The sequence below is a fragment of the Myripristis murdjan genome, chromosome 7 (assembly GCF_902150065.1).
Source record: "Myripristis murdjan chromosome 7, fMyrMur1.1, whole genome shotgun sequence".
NCBI lineage: Eukaryota > Metazoa > Chordata > Actinopteri > Holocentriformes > Holocentridae > Myripristis > Myripristis murdjan.
The window spans coordinates 11,035,863-11,060,807 of NC_043986.1; the positions used below are offsets into that span (position 1 = coordinate 11,035,863).

Below are 24,945 nucleotides of genomic sequence, written 5' to 3' on the forward strand. Positions count from 1 at the left end.
ACATAAAGCATGAAGTCACCAAAATACTAACTTTGACAGCACCTGCAAAACTCCAGACCCATCATAGCTTGCCAGCAGAAGCCATGAATGTGTAAATTATGCCTATAGCTGATTCAGTGAAGTACACAGACACATCAGGTTAGTTTTTTAACCCAAAACCTTTAATCGAAGTATAAACAAAAATAAAACGATGAAGACAAGGAGTTAAGAACAAAGTCCAGAACGCCCCAGAGGGCCAGTCGTCCGTCCAGGTGTTGCTGAACCGGCTCTCCAGTTCTCAGACAGCGGCTCCGCTCCCTCAGGTTCACTCAGGGGCCACCGGGCTCAGACTTGGCCCCGGGGAGGCCGCTGGACTCCGGCTGTGTTTACAGCCCGTGACGGCGCGGCCACGGCAGGTTACTTAGACCTCTGCCTCATCTTTCTCCTTTTGCGCTTCAGCCTGCAATTAATTAAAATCCAAAACAGCATGGAGTAACATCACTGTAGTAATTATTATGGCTTCCCAAATAAACAGTGGACACACGCTTACCTGCGCATACGCTTCTTCCTCCACTGAAACACAGGAGAGACAATGTTAGCGACATTATGGCAGTTTACACATTTTATGCATACACACTTGTCATATTTTTTCAAGTAAATACGAATGAATGCTTAAGCGCAGACACAGAAAAGCAAGAATATTCACGTTTATCCAGTGTTCAAAGGCAAAAATTAACATTACAGTGCATTTCTCGCTACTAGGACTGTTAGCTAGCCGACTAGCATCACGGCAAAGATTTACTCTTTCAAATGAGCAGACGCGTACCTTGGCTCTCATGTTGAGGAGGCTTGTCTGAAAAGAGAAGGTGGATTGTGATGGATTAGTCAGATGGATTAAAAAAGACGAGGATTTATTTGGATTCAGATGCAAACATTTACGAGACGGCAGCTTCCACCTACCACAGCGGAACAGTCCCCCAGAAGAACGTCATCTTTCCGCGACTTGATATTTATAGCCAGTTGTACGTCATTGTCATTGGCCCGCCGTGATCATGGGAAATGAAGGTTTTTTTCCTTTCTAAAATGTAGTTCACAACTAAATGCAGTAACGTGGAGAAAATTGTGTTTTTCTCCACGTTTTCTGTGTTTTTTTCTGATATCCATACATATGAATACTGAATGTGCGCATTTAAATGTATATTATCTAGATACACACAGTGCATTCAGAAAATATTCAGACCCCCTGCACTTTTGTTATGTTGCAGTCTGATGCTACAATCGTTTAAATTCATTTTTTCTCTCATTAATCTACACTCAGTACCCTATAATGACAAAGTAAAAACAGAACTGTAGAAATTTTTGGAAATTTATTAAAAAGAAAGAAATGAAATATATTGAGATCCTTTACTCAGAACTTAGTTGATGATGCTGTCACCACCATGCTTCACTGTTGTGATGGTGTTGGGCAGGTGATGAGCGCTGCCTGGTTTCCTCCAGACATAACGTTTGTAATTGAGGCACAAACGGTTCAATCTTGGTTTCATCAGACCAGAGAATCTTGTTTCTCACAGTCCGAGAGTCCTTCGGCTGCTTTTGTTTTGTTTTGTTTTATTTTTGCAAACCCCCTTTCATGTGTTTTGCACTGAGGAGAGGCTTCCGTCCAGCCACTCTGCCATAAAGCCCAGATCGCTGATGGTTGTCCCTCTGGAGCTTTGTCCCGTCTCCACACAGGATCTCTGATCTGGAGCTCAGTCAGAGTGACCATCGGGTTCTTGGTAACCTTTCTTACTAAGGCCCTTCTCCCATGATGGCTCAGTTTGGCCGGGCAGCCAGCTCTTGGAAGAGTCCTGGCTGTTCCAAACTTCTTCCATTTGAGAATGATGGATGCCACTGCGCTCCTGGGAACCTTCAGTGCAGCAGAAATTTTTTTTGTAGCCTTCCCCAGATCTGTGCCTTGCAACAATCCTGTCAATGAGCTCTGCAGGCAGTTCCTTTGTCCTCATGGCTTTGTTTTTTGCTCTGATATGCATTGTCAGCTGTGAGGCCCTCTATAGAGAGGTGTGTGCCTTTCCAAATCATGTCCAATCAATTTAATTTACCACAGGTGGACTCTAATCAAGCAACGATCAAGAGAAATGGGAGGCACCAGAGCTAAATTTCAAGTGTTGTTGCAAAGGGTCTGAATACTTCAATGTGATATTTCAGTTTTTCCTTTTTAATAAGTTTACATTTCTACAATTGTGTTTTCACTTAGTATAAATTAATGAGGAAAAAATGAGTGTGAACGACTGTAGCATCAGGCTGCAACATAACAAAAGTTAAAAAAGTGAAGGGGGTCTGAATACTTTCTGAATGCACTGTACAGTGCCAAATGGCAGATCTTTATGTTGCCACTGTCTGTTGAGCTGACTTACATGTAGAGATATTTAAGATTAACCAAAGTGATTACTGAGTGCCTTTTATTATGGTAACAATCTTTACAATAGCTGCAGTGCATAATGTCATCTGAGGAAGTGAAAGGCAATCCAAGGAACCAAACAAGCGAGTGATGTCAGGTGGCTTTTTAATGTTTCCAAAAATAGTCTCTGAAACTGGGATTTGTTTTACAAAAGCATCCATATATTTAACAGCTATGGAATTCTTGTGTAAACAGACTGAAACTCCTTGACAGCAGTGGTGGCACCAGAAGACCGAATGCACAACCCTTTAGTGAGAGTTGCAGCATCCACGACTGAGCAAAGGAAGGAGAAAAAAAAAAAAAAAAAAAAATCACTACATTTTCAGTTGTTAAATTTCTCAACCAGTGGAAGAAGTCTTCAAAAATCCATTTAATAAATTGTTAGTTGAGTAACCTAGATGCCTAGAAGTATACATACAGTACTAGTATACAGACCTAAGCAAGAGCAGTGTGAATATGTAGTAATTTTGCTCAAACAGTAATGATGACTCATGATTTCATGCTTTTTAACCCTCATCAATGCTGTGTGACTTCAGGGTTCAAAACAGGTGTTAAACATTTCCCCCCCGCAGCAGCAGGTAAACATTCAGGTCAAAGGCATGGCTTCAGGTTTGTGACCTTGAGCAAATTATCTAAATGCCACAGTTACGTTGGCACGGTGCTGCGCAGTCATCCTCCTTGGTCACACTGTCAAAATCATTTTTATTTACCATGATTTTCACGATAGTTTTTGGGGGAGAGAAGGAGGGGAGAAGGCTTGTGGTCTCTCAAATAGTTAAGTCTTCCATTGAGAAAACCAACAATACGCCATTGCACAGAATATCCTCTCTTGGAGTGGAACTGTGCCTACTATTCAAGGGGAAATGCCCGTCTCAAGGACAGGGAAATTTAAGAGGGACGTGAGTGTCTGTGTGTGTGTGTGTGTGTGTGTGTGGAGGGGAGTGACAGAATTTAGGAGCAGCAGCATCCCAGTCTGACATCAGTTAGAATTGGAGGTATTCATGACGGGTAAGCCCGCAAGTGCCTCAGACAGCTGGGATAGGAGGATTCTCGACGTCTTTTCTTTGGGTCATCACATGTCTGTCAGTAATTCTTGGAGACAAAAAGCTGACATGGAGGGATCTATTCAGCTGCTTCGGTCTCCACTTGCTGTCCCGTCGCAGTCTCGACGGTCTTTGAAGCCTTTAAAAAGATCAAATGGAAATTAGAGGCAACATTTAGACATTTACATTTTCCCTTTTTTCCGACCCTGTCAGTGCCCTATCTTACCTTCTTTTTCTTTTTCTTCTGCGTCTTGCGGCTGGCCGAGCTTTGCAGCAAAGCCTTAACAGAATAAAATAAAATATTTAAAAAAGGGAACAACAATGCACACCCATAAGATCATGGAAGCACAACACACAATACATCAACTCCTAATGCAATTTAAATTGAACCCTAATCCCTCTTCATAGGTCAGAAAGCATGGATGGTGCATCCATCAGGGGCGTTTTACCTTCAGCTCTGGGTCGTCCACTTCATGCTCAGACTTGTAGAGATCTGGGTCAAACAGGCTGTTTGTGATCCGCAGAGGTCCATTAGCCATGAGCAGCACGGTGAACTTGAACTGGGCTACAAACTCACCTTCATGGGCAAAAAAAGAGAAAAATTATAGAGTGCAGCAGAGAGCACCAGAGAGTATGCATTTGGACATAATATATAATTATACAAATATCAAACTACAGGTTTTTCAATGACTTACAACTCCATAATTCAGGGTCTAAAACCTGTTGATTATAGCCCGGCATGATAGTGCTATTATGAAATCTACTGTCAACAAATAAAAATCAAATCACACGCCCAAGACATACAGTATTTTAAAAATGTTCCCAAAACCCACATAGTTTTCTTTTCCATTAAACTGCCACAGCATACGAGTACATCTTAGCCCAGGGCTTGCTCCAAGAAACACCATTAATAAGATTAACAATAAAAAACCAATGCAGTACGGTGCTCCTCATTAGCAGAGGCACTTTGTCTGTCCACGACATATTTCCTGCAGCCAGCTGGCTGTGCAATTGAATGTTACACTTCTATATAAATTCAAGCACATCTTAAACCTTCCAACGGCTCTGCAAAAAACCTGAAGGTCTTTTAGTCTGCTCAGATTTTCAAGTACTGTCATGGTCACTGGAGCGCTTTATTACATTCCCTTTTGTTTCACTCACCCTCTTTCTCATGCAGTACGTTGAAGGGCTGCAGCAGCTCATGTTTGGCACACTCCACCACACCCAGCCTGGCCTTGGCCTCATCCTCAAATGCTCTGAGGAGACACAGAAAGGAGAAGTCAGACAGAAACTCAGGCACTTTACTAAAAAGATAAAATAAAGCAAGAAAAGGCAAAGAAAAAAAAAAAGGAAATTGCACCTGATACACAACTATTCCAAAAAACTTATTGAGGCATTGTTTTCAGGTCATCCAATTACTTGGGCAAATCTGTATACATTTTCAGTGTATTTCCCTTAAAATATAAAGAAAAGAGGGTGACAATATGACAATATATAAAGTACCTATTACCTAAAGCTATGGGCATTAACAGCTAGGTGCACTAGGTTTTCAACACGTACCTCAGAGTGAAAGGCATGGCATCAAAGCGCCTCTCCACCTCACTGAAGAACATCCGAGAGGTCTTCATCTTCAGGCCGTACACCTTGTTGGGTTCTCGTTTGTAGATGGTAGTCCTCTGTCCTCCATCCTTTGCCTTAAATGTAGAACAGAACAGATTTATAACACCTGACTGAACGCACAGGTCGGTGAAAAGTCAAAACACCTCTTATCCTCATCTCTCTTACCTTCCCTTCTCCAGTGCTGATCAGCACATCGACTGCATACACCTCATGGACCTCAAACTCAGCCTTCTCATGGTCCTTCCTACAAGAAGAGAGGCGGGGTCAGCGACCGGTGAAGCAAAAAGCTAATCGGTCAGTGAAAACTAGCTGGCCGCACTCACCTCTGCTGGTCCGTTGGGTTCTGGATGATCGTTTTCTCCCCATCGATGATATGTTGTTTTAGCTGATGGGACAGCATGCCTGCACACATGAAAAGTCAAGATTGGTGGGGGAAGCCAGTCACATCATACACAGTGATAATATAGCAATAACCTCACTTGGCTGGCAGGTGCAGCGATCACTGGCTCGTGTCCAGAAAAGGTCAAATGTTGAGAAAACACTCACCCTCTATGGGGGAGCACTTGAATGACTTTGCAATCTTGTTCCAGGCTTCTGTGACCTGTGAGTTCTTGTGGAGATAAACAATTTACAATTATTATGCCAGGTTAACAGTAATAGCTTCTGTCAAATCAGTGGCCAGGTGAGAGATTTATTTTACCTGGTTTCCTGGCTTGACGAGACGCAGAGCAGCTTCAGAGCACAGGTGAGCTGCTTTGAGAACGTCTGCCTTCCGCCCTGTCAGTGGCGCTTCCTGAAGGACCACAGGAGGCAAGTGAGAGAATCAGGAAAGACTGAATAATGAAGCACAACAAACAGCTGATGGTCTAACTACCACTCATAGAGCTGCACGATATGGACAATCTAATATATAATACGATACGACTATGGGTTCACACGTTCAGCTCTACTAATCCTGATAAGTGCTCAAATGACCACATGATTGTGGCCACCTAAATGTAATTTAATCCAGTGCTGATGGCGTACCTTGGTCACCCCAACAACAAAGCTGTGAGCCACGTTTGAGATGAAGCCATCGACATGCACACCCAGATCACTGCACGCAAAGAGAACGGGCAAGCATGAGGCAAAGACGCAAAGTACAGACTTCAAGGAAAGTATTAGGCAGAGTTTATGCAGTGGAGCAAAACAGCACAGATATGTTTCTGTTCTTACATTTTGACAAGGTCCCCATCCTTCAATATAACCTCAGGGTCACTCTTCAGAGGGGAGTAATGGCATACACAGTTGTTAACAGACACGCTTGTCGGAAAGGCGATACCTGAGGAAGCCAGATACACGCATCAAATTGAGTACACTGAATTTTATCTGTAACATCAAGATTAATGCACTGATTCTTCTGTTATCCAAAAACTATACCTTTCTTCATGTCCTTCTCCCTCTTGAAGACTTTCCCAGTTTCTGTCATGATGAAGGCATCTCCCTTTTCGCAGAGGCTGAGCACAGACACTCCTGCCTTAGCCGCCTCCACCACAGCCTTCATGGCCTCTGCGAGACAAAAGGAGAGGCGTGCTGTGGTTTAAAGTGCTGCAGCAATGACACAGGGGGCTGATTTTTTAATGATTCAATTAACAGGTGCCATGCTGCCACCAGAGTGTAGATAAGGTGAACTGATGAATTATGCAATTAATCTCAATGGCTGTTCTCTCTCTCTACTCGGGGCTCATTCACTCCATCAGCTGTAATGAACAACAGGCATCACTTCAAGACCCATTTGGATTTTGACAAACTTGGCGTTGCATTAATATGAGACAGTTTAATTTGAGACAGACTGGCTGACAGCTGTGCAGCGGCAGCCGCGAGCACGCAACCGCGTTAATTTACTATCAATCAACCAAAAATACATTCAGGTGAGGCTGCACTTTGACAAGAAACCCTGCTGGTTAATGACGGCTGGATGACGAAGCTAGCTACATGCTTAGCGCACCGCTAGTGGTAAATTAGCTAGCTCAACTAGCCAGCCATTGTTACATTAGCATTTAGCTCAGGCTAGCCTGGAGTACAGCTTTGCTATGCAGCTAGGTTAGCTTAGCTCAACGGGCTAATGTGACAGCAAAGTGACGTTTAAGACACACACGGTGTTACAAAGCACAGGCTGGCTAAACTTTCAGCTAATGCCATATTTTATCCATATTTGTCACGGGTTCGTTGTCTAAAATAAGCCGTTATTTGTGCTGCCGCGGCACATGGCACAGCTGCAGCCTGGACGTGAGCAGCTAGCTAACCGAGTCCTGCCACTTCTCAAATGTTTCCTTCGTATCAAAGCGACTCCTTTTGCTTACGGTTTGCGATCTCAGCGCCCATCTTGTATTTTGTGACCACCAGGTCGTCGGCGATAGTGTGCTCCTGTGAATCGTCATCTCCAGACATGTTGGCAGTGTCTCTTCGTACTCCAACTAACTTTTTCCCCGGCGGGTGTCAGTCACAGAATGGACCACGCTGCTCCGCTGCTCTGCGCTCACCGGCCCGCCCGACGCCGCTCGCCCACGAGCACGAGACCCGCCTACCGCCAAAGACGCGTGACGTATCTGGCAAGATAGTTCACTTCCGGTCACACGGCAAGCCGCTGGGAGAACAGTCAAGCGCATCTACATGAACATACAGCAATTTATATAATTAGCTTATGCACAACGCACCTAATTTATTTTAATTTACGCTGTAACTTTATAGACATGCAGTAGATTGCAATAGACTCTTTAAGTATACATATGGTGAACATAGGTATACGTTTTACACATGCCCAATGTCTTATTTCTGTATTTATTGTTGCACATATTTGTACTTAATGCACATAATGCACATACTTTTGTTATAACTTAATCCATAATGCACATAGCACATACGTAATGCACAAATGCACTTTTTATATTTCTGTTTCGTTTTCCATTTCTAATAATTATTCTGTTGAGAATTTGAGCAACTGCAACGAACCCAATTTCAATGCGTGCAATACGTGTAAATAAATTCGGATCAATAAAGTGTTTCTGATTCTGAAGTGGAGTTCGTTTTTTTTTTTTTTGTATAGCTAAGTGACAGCATGGCTCCAACGTCAAACAACAATTTAATTCATGAAACATCATAACCTAGGACTCTGGACGCTTTTAAAACCGTTACGCTTATCGGCTAATATTTGCACTTAATGCACATACTTTTGCTATAACTTAATCCATAATGGACATAGCACATACATAATGCACAAATTCACAAGTTTCTAAGGCTTTTTATGTTTCTAATTCGTTTTCCATTTCTAATAATTTAATTATTCTGTTGAGAATTTGAGCAACTGCAACTAACCCAGTTTCAATACGTGCAATACGTGTAAATAAATTCGGATCAATAAAGTATTTCTGATTCTGAAGTGGAGTTCGTTTTTTTGTACAGATGAGTGACAGCATGGCTCCAAAGTCAAACAACAATTTAAATCATGAAACATCATAACCTAGGACTCTGGACGCTTTCTAAATCTTATCGGCTAAAACACAACCTTTCGCAAAAAATAGTGGACCAGATAAGACTATCTCAACTCTCTCTCTCTCTCTCTCTCTCTCTCTCTCTCTCTCTCTCTCTCTCTCTCTCTCTCTCCTCTGCTTGCTATGCTGAACGAAGGCGGAAGTAGATGCAGATGAACTCTCGCTTCTCTTTATTCATCTTTGATCGAGCGCCGTCCGCTTAAATTGCGCGCGAGTGCGTCACCGGTCAGCATCCCACATGCCTCCATCTCAACGTCCTCCTCACAGTGCCATCTTCACAGTGCCACCACTGAGCGCACATCATGAGCATTTATAGAAACAAGTCGTGATTTTATTGTTTTATCACAGAATTCACATTATAGTAAAATGTACAAAAAGATGCTCTACAAAAAAAGAAAAAAAAAAAAGAAACTGGAATACTTCACATTATTGCTAAGAATATGGAATCACTGTGGGAATTAAATGGTGTGGGATATAGGCCATGCTAAACATCATGTAACCAGGAGCTGCTCATCATAGAGAGGGCGTGAAGTTCAAATACAAAGAAGTACATGACTGCTGTAAATCTGTATTAATTAGATTTTTCAGTATTTCGAGGGTTTTGTCCCAGTCCACATCATTAGGTGCGCACAGCATCTGGCTTGAGGAACAGTCTGCTGTGCCAGTAGTCGGGGTTGTCGAACGACGTGTTGCCGCTGGGCTCTCCGACGCCGGCGCACACCTTGATGTATCCCCCAAGCCCTGCACACCTGCTGCTGCCCAGCTCCTCAGAAACAGTCCTCCTCTTTACCGGGAGGTTCTGGTACTCTGCCTGCTCGCGCCCGTGGGATGCTCCTCCAAAGCCGGTCATCTCCTCATACTCCTCCGCTGTGTTTGCCCCAGCTGTGAGGACATCTGGCCCGGGCGCGTCTACGCCGCTCAGATTCTCCTCAAGTGTGTGACAGTGCTTCTCATCCTCTTCTTCCTCTTGTTCTTTGTCCACCTCTGCGTCTGTTGGTTTCTCCGCTGATGTTTGACTGTCACGTCTCTCCCTTATGGGCTTTGTTGTGTCCTCAGAGCAAAATCCCTGAATATAAATGTATTCAGACTCCCCAGTCGCATGAGGGGTCCCTCCCTGGTCAGCCACAGGCCCGGTCTCACCCTCAGACTGCTCTTCTTTCTCTGTGGAGTCTCTTTTCTGTGCAGCAGTTCCCTCACATTTCCCATCTGGCTTTACAGCAGAGCTCGCATGTTTCTGTGTCTCCCCATGTGCTTTGCCCTCCACTGGCAGAGGTGTCTTGTAAGTTGGAGAGGGTAAAGGTGGAGTTTTATTCCTCAGCACATCCGAGTGCCCGTCCACCTTCTTGAAGACACCTTTGGGTGAGCAAGGAGACTGTTTGCTCATTATTTCATATTCATGGGTCAAATCTGAGGCCAAGGAAGGCAGTTGATTTCTGGCAGATCTTGAGTTTCTTGGTTCTTGAGGGGTTCTGGAGATTACGTGAGCCATGACTGGATGTGTAGAAGGAGAGGGAAGAAGATCAGGGAGGAAGTCTTGATTTAGAATGAGAAAAGCTCAGATAAAAACAAAAGTAAGTCAGAATGCTGTCAAACTGTGGATCTGTTTGTTGAGAGTTGAATAATTACCTCTCTCCAGGGTGCTAGGTGACCCAGGCAGGACATAGCCATTCTGGTCCACCTCCTCCTCTTCCTCCTCGACCCGGGCCTTATGTGAGGATCGATTTGAGGCTGTAGAGAGTTTCCTGTGCCGGTTGACGGATACGCGGGAGCTGCCTTTCTCCGTGCCACCCCTGGCCCTGCGAAGACTGCCATTCAGAAAAACCACCTCGGGCAGTTCCACCTCGAGGCCGCTCCCCCTGCCGTCTGACCCCTCAGACACCGTCTGTGTTGAGTTCAGACGAGACCTCTGAGAAAACAGCTGGAACAGAAAAAGCACAGGGCTGGAGTGACGCTGCAGCACATAGAAATGAATCCTGATCATTTTAAATGGGACCAGTGAGACAGGAATGGCACAGATTTATGCGCTTCATGCCCTGGGGTAATTATTTCTTGGCAGTGCTAAGTTGTAATATTGATTTTACATGCTGCCACATGGCAAAATGTGGGAGTAATGCTGATTAAAGTGAAGCTGCTCAGTGTTTTAAGAGTGTGAAAGCTAAATTTATCTGCCTACTTTATCACCTGTGCTGTGCAAACATTAACCGTTTTAACAGTCTTACTAGCTGCACCTCAGTGTAAGTGTATGTGACTGTGTGCATGTTCATGTGGGCATGAAAGTGAGTGTCACACCTGGTGGATACTGTCTACTGGGCCGGGGGTCATTGGCAGGTATCCCATGGATCCAGCTTGAGAATTGCCACTCTGTAGATCAGGCAAGAAAATAAATTATGCGCAGAGTTTCCTTGACTCTAATCCTTTAGCAGTAACCCTCACAGAATGTGTAAAGCTCTATGGAAGTGCACTGCATTCATCAATGAAACAAAAAATCCAGACATTTTTTCTCATAATTATGACTTTGGTATTTTCTAATTATGACACTATATCTTATAATTATGACCTAGCTTTAATAACCATGGAAACTATCCATAATTGTGAGAAAAAGGAGAACATAATATAGACTCGTTCTGCACGTTGCATTGCAGGTATATATACTTGCATTAATTTGAATGAGAGATAATTAATTTAAAAGCGGAAGTTTTAAAACCAGTAGCTTGCTTGCATTTGCTATAATGAGAAAGTTTGAAATATTTTTATTCTGAGCTTAAATTTTACAGTTTCCATATCTGCTTATTCCCATTCAGGGTCCTTCACTGTCATTGTTTTCTCTTAATTATGAATTGGCATCTCACAGTTATGAGATTGTTTCTCATAATTCCAAGATAACTTTGAAAACATTTCTTTCCTTTGGTGAATTCAGAGCACTTATGTTACTAAAGCATTACCCTGTAAGAATTAATCCTTGAGCGAGACACACTCCTAGATGGAGAGGGAGAGTGATGAAGAGGAGGTGTAGCCATTCCATCTCCCAGTTCTTCCTCGTCTTGATCCCCCAGCGCCGTCTCCAAAAGTCCTCGCTCCGATTCCCTTTGGTGGTTCTCCTCTGAGCTCGCTTCTCCCCCGTCCACCTGGAGGGCAGCATGGGAGTTCAAGGTTCAAGGCTTCAGTCAGCAGGTCAGCGCCACTCAAAGCTGTATAATCATTAACTTTCGCCGCCTCACCTTGATGACAAGGAACCTGTGTGGGTCTCTTGCCATGCGAGTAAAGTCACTGGCCAGCTCCTTGAAGGTTGGTCGTACATTTTCATCAATCATCCAGCCTGCGAAGGAAAAGAAAAACACTGAAGGAAGACGTGCTTTCACATACCATGAATATCAGGTTTATATGGGTATGTGTATACATGTAGGAGTGTGTGTGCATACTGACAGCTGTACAGTATGTGTGACTCACACTTGACCATGACCATGTAGACATCTATAGTACAGATGGGGGGCTGGGACAGACGTTCACCCTTCTCCAACAGACCGGGCACATTGTGCGGGTGCACAGACTCATACGGTTCAGACCCAAATGACATCATCTCCCACACCGTCACCCCTGTTTGAGTGAATGATCACCAAACGACACACAGGGGCAGTTTAAATCCTCCCTGCCAACATTTCCCAGAAACCAATTTTCTAGGGTTGGCCAAGGTCACTTACGGGTACATAAAGCGCAAGATAACACACAGTGACAAAATAAACACACACTGTATATACACAGCCTCTTACCGTAACTCCAGACATCACTTTGATGAGTGTATTTTCGAAACAAGATGCTTTCCAGTGCCATCCATTTTATGGGAGTCTGGAGTGAAAGATAAATTGCAGAGCCGGGGCATATTGTTTTGATTCTATTACCAAAAACAAACTCCGGACTTGATTAGCAATTCAAGGTGTATCCTGAAGTGAGTGAGTCATAATTACCTTGGTGTCACTGTAGATATATTTCCTGTCATCAGGATACAGGAGGTCTGCCACACCAAAGTCAGATATCTGGACCTGGTAGTCGTTCTTCAGCAGGACGTTGCGGGCAGCCAGGTTCCTATGGACCATACGGTGTTCCTCAAGGTAGAACATACCCTGAGACACAGACACATCACCAGGACTCATTTGTGTTCTGTGACTCCTCTGATGAATTGTATACTATGACAGGTTATTCATGACGCACGGTCGCTTGAAAAAGACCATAAGAAACATGTAAGCGTCAGTCTTCAATGCCACCCACCTTAGCAATCTGCACACACCAGTTGAGCAGGCGCTGTGGGTCCAGGCTGTCCTTGTGCTGCTTGATGTGATCCAGTAAGGACCCTTGGGGACTGAGCTGGGTGACCAGCTGCAGACTGGGACCTGGACAGATGCCTAACACCCTAACGATAGAGGGGTGGTCCAGGCTGCCCATGGACAACATATGCTGCATAATGATAAAGAAATAAAAACTCAATATGTATCAACATTCACCCATTTTCCCCCATGATGATGAAGTACAGATAAAGGCATCCTTATTCAGGATATTAAATAAATAATTTCTTTCTCATGATATTTTAAATTACATTTACCACAACATGATATTTCAGAGGGCTTTTCAACTTCAGTTGCTAGGCGACACCAACTTAAGGTCACAGAATACTGACATTTTGAGGTGGATGGAAAAGAGTATGGTTCTCACATCAGTGATCTCTGTGAAGGTCTGCCGGCCTGAGCTGTCATGGATCGTCTTAATAGCAACAGGGATTTTCACCGTCTCTCCCTCTGGAATCCAAAAGCCCTAAAATACAAATTTAACTGCTGTCACAGGAGCTCACACAGGCTTACACTGCTGAGACACTGGCAAGGCATTAAGGTTTTTATTAAGTGATGGTTATTGTAGAGAAATCGGTGGATAATAAAAAAGAGAAATGGAGATTTATTAATAGTCCCACCTTGTGCACTGTACCATAAACTCCAGAGCCAAGAGCTTTGATCTTTTTTAGCTCTGGGCTCCTTAAGATTCGGGCATAGACTTTAGTCCATTTTTCCCCAGGACCCAGCGGCTCAAAACTCTACCAAAACACAAGAACATTATCCAGATGATTACAGTTTCCAGCATTCCTCTTAACCTGTTTGGATCTCAGTAAAAATCAAAAGCAGGTAACTTTATGGCAGCAGCCCCTGGGACAATCCCTCAAAAGCTCACCTCTTCGCTCTCCAGGTATCTCCTCATCGCTCTCTTGCGGCGGATGGCCTGGCTTCGGTTGTACAGCAAGGCCAGGAAGAACAACACCAGGCAGACTATCAGCCCAGCTGGGACCCCTAAAGCTATCCCTGTGATCTGACCACTACAGCCACAACAAGGGAGAGATGCTAGTTACTTACTGAAATGAGTCATACCTGATCCCATGAGTCATGATGAATTGAGGATGGCTCATCAAGCATTGCTGTGTAGTGTAATGCATTTTATTCACCAGCAGGGGGAACACTTACCTACTAACTGCCAGCCTGGCTGTCTCAAAGCAGTCCCTCAACCCTGGACCTGTGCATCTGCACCACATAACCCAACACCATTAATTTCAACACTTTTTTACATAAAATTATTGTGATATATCCATGCACACACACATACACATAATCAATATAATCTCACCCCTGCGTGCAGTTGATGTGGCATGGTTTACAGTGACCCTCCTTGTTGGCATATTTGAAGATCAGTCCCCTCTGTCCATCATTCACACCACTTGGACAGGAGGACACACAGTGAGGACCATCCTTCAGTTTGGCACACACCACACACTCATCTGCACCCTATCAGAGAGTAAAAGAGAGGTGAATAAAGAAGGAGAAACATAAGAGAGACTGTCGTTACAGAGAAAGAGAGAGCGAGGTTATCTATCAGACAGGGATTACATCCTAATGGCAGAGGAAATGGCATTTTCCCCAGTAATCAACAGTGACATAGTGCAAGACATTTGCCTTTCTCCACTACTTAAACTTTGACTCCAAGCCGGGATGAATTATTTAGAGCTGTTAGTTTAGTCATTTGTAATCTGGCAGGCAATACGTGACAGAAATTCAATAGTAAATCACTTAATGGGAAAGCAGGAACTTGTCCAGGCTTTTGGTGGGGTCATTTTGTCACTGAATGGAAAGTACAAGATGACTGAAGTTGGGCATTGAAGGTTTAAAAGTGTTTGAGAGGTACAACAAATGCATCTGTATATGTAATCTCTGTGCATCCATTTCCATACTCAGGGCAAACATGAGCAAACCACATGCACACATTATTTAGAAAATAACAAGTGTAACAGGCAAGAACAACAGCAGGACTAAAACTGTGTGGGAGGACATATTTACAAGGGTTTATAACATGAGTGTGCCTCAAGACCCAGCAACATTTTGAGTAGGTGAGATGCCAGGTAGCAAGACCTCACAAAAAGGCCCTGGGCAACACCGTTCCTGTATTATCAAACAAAGCGATTACCGGTCCAGTGCAGGTAACCCTCTCATCCTGAGGCTGACACTCAGGGTGACAGACAACACACTTGCCATCAGGCCCTGAAAATTCCCTTGGATTCCTGGAGAAACAGTAAACAACAGACAAAATAAATCAGTTAAACAAAATAATATTAGAACAGCATCGGTCATAATCATACTAACACGTGCTGATACTGACCCTGTGTAGAAATTACAGCTGGCCACACAGGTGCCGTCCCGGCTGTAGTTCCTGCAGGAGAGACACTGGTCGGGCCCCGGCCCCCAGCAGCCCGAATCTGAACACAGCGGGTCACACACACGGCTGTCCGCCACTGGAGACACAGCAATGAAGAAACTACTTCAGGTAAATGCTGCAGCAGTAAAATAACAATAACAATAACAATAAAATAAGGCGGGGAAATATAGTTGAGATGAATATCATGATAGTCATAAGGATTTTTTAAAATATCAATATATATCATAGTTACAACTCATGCAAAATCACATGTTGAATAATCATTAATTTTCAATTTTAATACCACTGAATACCACTGAATAGTAAAATGTTAGGTGTGATGTGAGATAAAACTCCATAGAACTTCACTCTGTTCAAAAACTGGTTTGAACTGGTTTCATTTATGACAAATAGCATTGTTTAACATCTTTTTGGAATGCAGTGGCATCCAGTTACAGGCATATTGTCATCATTGTCATATCTGACATCGGCTACAATGCACCTGCTGGTGTATTTATACATAAGCCTTATCCTTCAAGACGTAACCGACTATTGTGGGTATGTTGTTGATTCATATTAACTATAGCAGTAGGTACAATGACACTGGGGAGTCACCACATTAAAGGATAGGTTTGCTATTTTTGAACCCAGGCCATATTACAATGTTGATTCCCTTTATTTGTAATTTTACATACCACAGCATCAAAGCTAGCTCTAGTGATGAGAAACTCACCACTGCTGCAGTTTCTTGCTGGCCTTCAACACAGCTTTACTGACATTTACTGCAATATGTTGCCTTGAACACATCTGTGCCGTAATGCAGAATATCCAATGTGTATCCAATGTGTAAATATCTCACTTGTGACAATATTGGCTTCACAGTATCAACTTGGGAAAGCTGGATGCAGCAGAAATTCTCCAAGGAGAATTCCCGGAGTGCATGCAGCAGTATTTGCTGAACCGATGAATGAACATCAATAAATAAGTAACAAAATAAACATCAACATTTTAATATAGCCTGACTTTGCCCCCCTGCCCTTCACCCCTTCCTGCCAGATTGCCAGCCCGGCTCACCACACTCTGCCTGCGGCCTGTTGTCCTTGATTTCATTGTTGCGGGCTCGGGTGCCTCTGAACAGCTGTGCCCATCGGACAGTGTGGTGGTAACAGAGGTTGGGGTTTTGACTGATGTAAACGCTGCCATCGCTGATCTCTCGGAGGGAACGCAGCCCCAGTGAGGTCAAGGTGGGGATACGCATCACTATCAGAGAAAAACGCCTGTGAAAAAGGATCGGGGAGGATTGAGGAGGAGTGGAAATGGACAGTGGAAAAAACAGAGAAAGTGGGAGAATGAAGATGTAGATTAGAGCAAGTGTCAAAAATGTCACCAATTTGGCAGTATTTGAAGTCATCTGGTTTGTATCTGCACAATATGCTGTAGTTATAATGCATGTGCCATTCTGCAGTCTGGGGTGTCTGAGTTTTGGGATCACACACAGTTCATACCTCTTCACACTGGAGAAGGATGTCAGTACAGGGAGCACAGGAGGGTGAGACACAAAGGGAAAGACACATTATCAAGTAGCAACATGCAGGCACAGGGGGCTTGGTCTACGCTATTCACACAAGATGCAGCTTTAAGGTATTATGCATGTACAAAAGAGGGTTTATAGTGCATGACAGTGCAATGGTGAAATATTTGGTTATTATGCAACACTTAACATGTCAAACAGATGGGTTTCAGTAATACACACACGGATGCAAACATACAAGCTATTCTCGTCGTATGTACACAGGTCTTACTTGAAAAGAGACCTCCCCTGGATGGTTGTGAGGCCCGAAAAAACTGAGAGATCACTCAGTTCTTTAGGCCATGACTGGATGTTCAGGATATCTGGTAATCAAACAGACAGAGTTAATCATCAAAACAGTATTAGGATTAATATCCATCACAACAACAACACACATTATACACAAACCTGTTATTTCCCTGACAGTGCGGAACACTTCCAGCTTTTTGGCATCAAGCGGTGGTATGTTTTTAAAGTCATCTCTGAGAAACAGATGAAAATACACATAATCAAACAGCTGACCATGACGCACTGTGTTCAGACTCATGGGCTGTGTAGACAATTACCCAAGAATCCCAGTGACCAGAAAGTGAAGGCTGCCCTGGATTGTGGTGCAATTGATGAAGCTGTCAATGTTGCTGGAGTCCACTGTCTGTCTGTGTTCGGCGCCGGTGCCTTCACAGACTGGAGAGAGATAACACGCCGTTGTTAGCTGTAATTCACGCAGGAAATTAAAAAATAAGGTCATCGTGACATGTGGAAACGTGTTTGATCGTGCCAACCTTTCGGACAGAGCCCACTGCAGGGTTCACACTGCTTTTGTCCTCCCCTCTCCACCTCGGTCTTGTCCCGCGGGCAGGCACTCACACAGGAGCTGCCGTCCACCACAAAATGTGCTGAAAGAGAAGCAGGGAAGGGGAGGGAGGCCCCATTCAGACTCATTTAGAAACTTATCAGCCTAATGATGGGCATGATGACAACGAGAGACCAGTTTGACACACTATTAAGGGAATAAATTAAGAGATAAATATTGTTTCGCTGGACACAAAGAGAATCAAGAATATTATGCACATAAATGCACAACAAAAAGCCACTCACTGGGACACTGGGAGACACAAATGGATCCATACTGATATTTGGCATTGGGGTTGGTCTCCATCTGAAATGTCTGCTTATTATAGATCAAAGTCTGGGGACACTGAGGCACACAGGATCCTGAGTCATTGAAGTGACGGCATGCCTGTGCACATACACACAGAAAAACACATACCAATGCAAAGAAGACACACAAATGCTGTTGCTGTTTATGAGCAATCCTCTGCCTATGTCCTCTGTGCGGCTGCAAATGAGAGCAAAACAGTACAGAGGCTATCTTTCTGTCTCTTGGTTTTATGAGCAAGATAGAGAGGGGCGGATGGTGCAGCGCACTCACAAAGCAGTCCACATCCAGAGGGCCCTTGCATCCCGCTGCACACTCTATGTGACAGCAGTCCCGAGGGCTGGTCCCAAAACAGCGGCCATTACACTGCGGAGCGCACACGGTCTTAGTCACTGAGACACACAGAGAGGAGAGAGAAACAGGGTTGGACAGAGGTCACCAATATATGTGTGTGTCTGTGTGTCTGTCTGTCTGTCTGTATGTGGGTGCATGTTGTGTGTCTCTTTTGTTCTGTGTAGAGAGAGAAGCAGGAAGAGACAGAGGGAGAGAACAAACAGAGAGAAATTGTGAAATAGAAAGACGAGGCACTAACAGGTCTGACACTGGTCTTCATTTGGCCCCCAGCAGTGATCACCACAGGATGGGTGGCAGGGACCTGAAAGAGAGTGAGAGAGAGAGAGAGAAATATATGAAAAAGACAGAAAAAAAAATGGGTTATCTAAAATAGTATCTCAAGGCTAACCTCTCTCTCCGTTGAGTTGGATGTCAATAGTAGCGGTGCTGTTTCTCACTATGTCTTGCCAAAAAACCCAGGGGCCATAGCTCAGGTACTTATTGGAGATAATCTGCACACCTCCCTCCAGGATCTCTGTGAACAAATGGGAGTGGGGAAGGCGTTCAGACAGAGAAGGAGACATGTTTCAAGCAATGGAGAGAAAATGGGAAAAATATTGGTTAGCAATCACAGCAGATATCTCCTCTCTTATGCTAAAAAAAAAAAAAAAAAAAAAAACAACCTCCACAAGCTGCAGCATGGGGAAAACCTTCTCCTCTCCTACAGCCTGACACACCTCTGCATAGAGACTTATGCATGGTTTCAGTTCACTCCATGGGAACATCAGAAAAATGTTTTCACACAGACATTAGTCATGCCTTAACTATCAATCTTCCTTACCTCACACACTCTGTGAGGTAAAATACACCCCTGCATGTACAGCCTTTGGATGGGATGAGGAATAGATTCGCTTATACACTGCAAAAAAATCTCCATGCTAACAAGTCATTTCATCTCATATTTAGTCTTAAATTAAGAAAAAAACAACAGTGAAATGTGATAATCCCACTTATTCCAATAAAGTTTCAGGATTTAAGTATAAATATGCTGAAAAATGGTAGAATAAGGTAGATCAGCACACTAGTATCAAGAAAGTATCAAGACTTTTACAAGGATTGGGGACAAGTAGGATCATCTCATAGGCATAGTGGCATGTTTTTTCATGTTCTAAGTGAAAAAAAAAATGATCCAACTGAGGAGACTACATGACTTGGTACAATGGATTTATTTGCAGTGTGTACCTCACCTGCGGTACTTCTACAACTCTCCTCACCTGTGAGGTTTGTGAGCACCAAGTGTCGCAGGCCGTTGGAGCCGTACTTAGGGTAGTTGAAGAAGACAGAGAGGGCAAATTGTCTTTCATACAGGTTGTTCCCTCTGATGACCCGTAGCTGCCCGAGAGGAAGCTCCTCAAAGTGGTTCATGGCAATGAGGACGTAGCCAGTCACCTCACGTATTGTCTGGATGGAAAGCGAGAATCGTTAACCCAGGAAACAACAGTCAAGATGGCAGATTAGAGGTGGTATACTAAACTAGCGGTGTTTGATATACTAAATAGGTGGGATTACAATCTTACAAATCAAGACATTAATTACATTCCATTAATCTATGCTAAAAGGAAATGCTTGGAAATTAATGTAGTATTCTACTTTGTAATACAAAGACACTACAACATAAGGAGAATATAGGCACGATAATATTGGCTTTACAATTAAATACTGGTATCGGCTTGAAATGAAAATGTATGCCAATATGACATGCAGATATGTGAAATAGGTCAAATTTGCCCTGGTCGTGGCTGTTGTCAGGATTTTCTCAAGGAGAGCATCATCCAAGCCTGTTTACGAAGAATGAATCTCACAATTTTGTTTGCAAGAAGATGTTATATAAAAACAAACATGGCATGCTTTACATAACCTAAGCCGAAGCAGCATTCTTATTTTGCCCAGTGAATGTGTACATTTTGAAAATCATTGTGTTTTACTGTATGTCTGCCTCTGCCACTGGGCCATCACAATAAGAGCAGGTGTAAAATATGTTCATTCCAATACAGGAGAAGTTTGATGTTCTTTGCAATTAGGTGCAAAAGAATATGTTCATATTTTAATATTGGCATCAGCAGTCAGCCAAAAGAGATGGAAAATATTGACATATGAGATATTGAAAAAAAAAAAAAAAAAAAAAAAAACAATACTGGAGAAGGAGAAAGGAGGACTTTTACCCCAAGGAAGGAGAAGTCCCAGTTGCTTTCGATCTGAGTGATCTCCAAGTTGCCCATGATGATCTCACAGCCGTCATACCTGTCCTTCAGCAGACTGTACTGTTTCTCCTGTGAGCCTGTGGAGCTCAGACCGTTCTGGGTACCAAGACACACCACTGACACACACATGGGAGAAAGACACATAATCCACTGAGTTTTCCAACAACAATGAGCACGCCTGGTTCAGGATAGTGTGGTCAGATTATTGCTGTCCATTTCGCTGATAAACGAACCCAGCTGATATGGATCATAACTGAGGGGTGATTTAAGGAATGATGAGAAGTTACTGTTTATCTGTTAGCACAAGTTATTGACAACACCATTCTTTTGTTAATCAAGACTTTGTAAGTCCATGATGTGAATGATCATGTGTCTGTGCGATGTGATATGGTGCTGGAGTGTTTGATGCAAAGCAGAATAAGACAGGCAGGGAGGCCGTAACCTCTCTACATGGAGTTGTCCAAGCCTCGGGCTGATGGAGTTGAGGGTGAGGGAACAGGCCTTTCTGAGACAAAGTCCTGCATTGTGGTGCAGCTATAAATGTGGACAGTGTGTCCCAGTGAGCGAAGAGGGATGCAGTGACAGACAGTGCTTCTGTGTGTATGTGTATGAGTGTCTGAGGGGTCTGCAGCGCTGAGACCATACCACAAGACAATGGGCCATGTGTGGGACCGACATTCTGGCTGAGGGGAGGGAAATATCGTGAACGGAAAAAGCCATACACACCAACTCTTATTGACCAACAACACAGTGGCACTGCCCCATCGTGTATCCACATGAAGCACCTGCACCTGCAGTAGTCAACACAAGCTTTCTTTCTCCTCATAGCAAATGCAAAGAGGCATCACTCATAATGCCCCAGTCACCCGAACAATCAGAAATTGAAGTTCCTTATTCCGACATTTAGACTTTGGTTTCCGGCAGTATAAACGTTATCAGTGCAAGTGTGTGTCTTCAGGAGTTCCCTGTTGACGGGGATGACTTTAGAGCAGCGCACGTATACACATATGAGTAACCCATATCTTATGTTACTCATTCTTGTAAGCATGGTTGTCTTGAGTAAATATTGGCACTGAAGAGGAGTGGACATAAAGGAAACTCACAATACAGCTTATCTGTGAAAAAGCACAGTGATTGTGGATCAAAGGCCACTTTAACCCTCTGCAAACATGCAGATGGGTGTGGACTGCCAAGCCGTCACTTAAACAGACACGCATGCACAAAACACACACTTGAATGAACTGCATACGTAATGGTTTCAGATGGGCTGTAAGTTATGTCCAAACTGCATGCTGTAAGCAGAGCTACAGCTAATTCCAGTGCAAATAATCACAATGCTGTGTTTATGATCCATAGCATTCCTTTATTATGTTTCAGTTAGTAAAGGACTCATGGTCGTTTTACCAAAAACGATTGCTGAATGAACTTCACCACACTTATCACCAAACTTTATTGTCCTCAACAGCCTTTTACAACATGTACCACTGCCACCCAGGCAATTTAATCCCCACCAGGATATTAGTGCTGCTGCCACTCATAGCCAACGGCAGCCAAGGTGATGACATACAACCACAATCTGGGACCTGATTACAGCCCGGGAATGAGTGTAGGAAATTGGCCCTGGAGGAGAAAAGAGCGAAAAGGTGCTTTCTGATCTGAGACAGAGGAAAAGAATGAGTTTGGTTAATCATTTAGAGAATTTAGTTACCTGAACTCCCTGTAGCAAAGGAGAAAGAGACAGAGCCTTAATAACATTCATGTCCTTCGCTCTAGCTGAAAGATTATTCCATTCTATTCTATTTTATTCTATTCTAGTCCATAAAACACGTTTGTTTATTGCATCCAGGTCAACTGATAAGTCAACCGTGACTCAAAGTCAGCAGGTGAGTGACTTCCATACACCCACCCACAGGTGTTCCAGGAAAAGGGATAACGTAAGGCCAAGAACTGGGAATGCTGTGTGTGTGTGTGTGTGTGTGTGTGTGTGTGTGTGTGTGTGTGTGTGTGTGTGCGTGCATGCGTGTGTGTGTTACTACATTCAATTGCAATGCCAAATGTGAATTGTAATTTAATTGTCCTACCTTATTGTGTTTCGCATAGATGATATTCTTAAACATTCACATTGGTTTATCTTCATCGCTAATAACTTCATAATTCATAATTCATAATTTTTTATCGGAATTATAAATCTCCTACCTTCATGAGCCTGGCATGATGCCGTCGGTAGACTCGACCATAATGTCACACACACTAAAATAACTCGCCAGCGGTCCATGTTGATGTCAGATTTGTTCAGAAAGATATCATGTCCAGCAGGTCTGAGATGTCCTTATCAAAAATAGGAGTTTAGGGAAGTAAATTAAAGGAATAATACAAAGTTTCCAGTCAAAGCCCAGTCAAGGTGAAGTCGGAAGAAGTCAGAATATTTCCCAATGAAACTCGTACCGCCAGCAGATAAGGCACGCCAATTGAGAAATAAGGAGCCGAGAGCGAGTGACAGTCCGTCGGCTCCCTCCCAGACAGTCACTTGTGATTGGCCAGGAGCCCAGTTTATTCTCCAATCAAAAGCTGTTCCGTCTTTTTGCCCAGATTCGTCAGCTTGAATTGTACGCGCCAGTGCGGGCAGGGAACTGATAAACTATCTGCAGGATGAAATCTGCAGAAACAAAGAGAAAGACAGCAAATCTATCTGCAGGGGAAAAAATAACAGTAGTCAAGACAGCGGTATGAAATTGTTTAAAATAACAGTAGACCTCCACAATATATCTACTGCAGCAAACAAATGTAAAACTAAATGACACATTAATAATAAATAAATTAAACAGTTTCTTGACATGTTTACCTTATGCTGGCCCATATTAGGTCCTGATGATCCATGCACATTATAGCACCAACAACTAAATGCAAAAGACATATTCTGGAGATCTTTCAAAAGTAGGCTATTTGTTTGGGCTCGAAACCGTTTGCTTTACAACAGGCGCAGTCTGCCTCCTTGACAGCATACAGTAAGATCAGTGTGCTGACCATGTAACATCGTCCTTTATGTGGAGTTATTTTGGTTCCATGTTGTCAGCTGCTGCATGTGGAAGTAGCGCTAAGGGCTCCCAGTCACTCCCAGTGCTGTGAGTGGCCGCACTGTTCCCCCGTCAAGAGCAGTATTGTCTCCCGGCCCTGTCAACTGGTTAATCACTTCTTTGATGCGTATGGAGCGGCCTGTCACAATAGCCACATTGTCAGCTGGTCAAGTGACTTCTGATCCCAAACCGAGAACATGCTTAATTTGTGGCCTTAGAGCAGTCAACATTCCTGGGCATATAGCTGCAAATGAAAAGGGAGCATCTCACTAATGGACGGCTGTAAGCGGCTGTTGCTCCCCAGATACAGTGTCGTTCGTTTAATGTATGCGACATAGAGAGCTGCAGCTGTGGTGGCATCCGTAGAAAAGTGTAACACATTTGTTCCTGATTGTTTCACATTGGGCCTGCATCATCCATCTGCTGCATCAGTCATCGACTGCATTATCCATCTATCCATCCACTGCATCAATGATCTGCTTTTTTGCTTTTATTTTTATTTTATTATTGTGTTTTTCAACCGCACACGCTATTTTTTTTTCAGGATTACAGGCTAAACAATTGCTTTAGACTAATATGTAATGTACAGGCTCGGTGTATTTTACAGTAAGCTACAAATATGATGTGCATTTCTCATTTCTAATGGACTTGGACTGAGCATATTTATCGTTTTTTTTTTTTTTTTTTTTTTTTGTGTAGGCTATTTGCTGTACCGGGTTTGCTGGATCTATCTATCTATCTATCTATCTATCTATCTATCTATCTATCTATCTATCTATCTATCTATCTATACCGTTCGTGTAATTACTGAGACATTTGAGGTTACACTGCTGAGAAATGGAAAATTTACAATCATGAAGCTCCTTATATGCAAAAATAGTGATATTTATTCAAGGCAGATATAGTGTGCAACATGGGAAAAATGCAGTGAAACGCTGAAGGAAGACAAGGCTGTAATATTTACATGCAGAAGGCAACATTTTTCGTAGTGTTCCTCAGGCAACACTGAAGGTTGGTGGAGATGACCACTAGAAATAAGACAGACCCTGCGTTCCAATACCCATACTACCATACTATTTAGTAGGGAAAAAAAGAATTAGTATGTCCCAATACATACTAAACTACATACTTTGTAAGGGCAGCTGCAGTACATACTAAAAGTAAAAAGTATAAGTATGCGATTTGGAACGCAGGGTAA

At 43.3% G+C, this 24,945-nt stretch overlaps 2 protein-coding genes and 1 long non-coding RNA gene across 3 annotated transcripts; all 3 read right to left on the reverse strand.

The window, feature by feature from the left end:
* Positions 1–139: 139 nt before the first annotated feature.
* LOC115362144 (uncharacterized) lies at positions 140–1,044 on the reverse strand. The gene is made up of 4 exons (XR_003928475.1): positions 940–1,044; positions 806–832; positions 530–552; positions 140–439 (listed from the first exon to the last, which is right to left on the reverse strand). It is a non-coding gene; the product is annotated as an uncharacterized LOC115362144 (long non-coding RNA).
* Positions 1,045–2,525: 1,481 nt separating this feature from the next.
* Positions 2,526–7,695, reverse strand: LOC115362398 (proliferation-associated protein 2G4-like). Its single transcript, XM_030056309.1, has 13 exons — positions 7,443–7,695; positions 6,520–6,648; positions 6,316–6,421; positions 6,127–6,196; positions 5,801–5,893; positions 5,647–5,710; positions 5,424–5,502; positions 5,266–5,344; positions 5,041–5,174; positions 4,642–4,736; positions 3,930–4,057; positions 3,707–3,760; positions 2,526–3,619 (listed from the first exon to the last, which is right to left on the reverse strand). Exons 1-13 carry the CDS (start codon positions 7,528–7,530, stop codon positions 3,560–3,562), a joined length of 1,179 nt encoding a protein of 392 aa, XP_029912169.1. The 5' UTR covers positions 7,531–7,695; the 3' UTR covers positions 2,526–3,559.
* Positions 7,696–9,071: 1,376 nt separating this feature from the next.
* Positions 9,072–22,948, reverse strand: erbb3b (erb-b2 receptor tyrosine kinase 3b). Its single transcript, XM_030055583.1, has 28 exons — positions 22,870–22,948; positions 20,635–20,789; positions 19,687–19,873; positions 18,822–18,947; positions 18,672–18,734; positions 18,353–18,471; positions 18,019–18,160; positions 17,703–17,816; positions 17,487–17,604; positions 17,329–17,402; positions 17,153–17,243; positions 16,425–16,627; positions 15,315–15,447; positions 15,123–15,216; positions 14,289–14,446; positions 14,129–14,185; positions 13,842–13,983; positions 13,588–13,707; positions 13,335–13,433; positions 12,894–13,079; positions 12,593–12,748; positions 12,398–12,473; positions 12,078–12,224; positions 11,849–11,946; positions 11,573–11,755; positions 10,920–10,991; positions 10,257–10,548; positions 9,072–10,121 (listed from the first exon to the last, which is right to left on the reverse strand). The coding sequence occupies exons 1-28, from the start codon at positions 22,946–22,948 to the stop codon at positions 9,250–9,252; spliced, it is 4,356 nt and encodes a 1,451-aa protein (XP_029911443.1). The 3' UTR covers positions 9,072–9,249.
* Between the last annotated feature and the right edge of the window lie 1,997 nt (positions 22,949–24,945).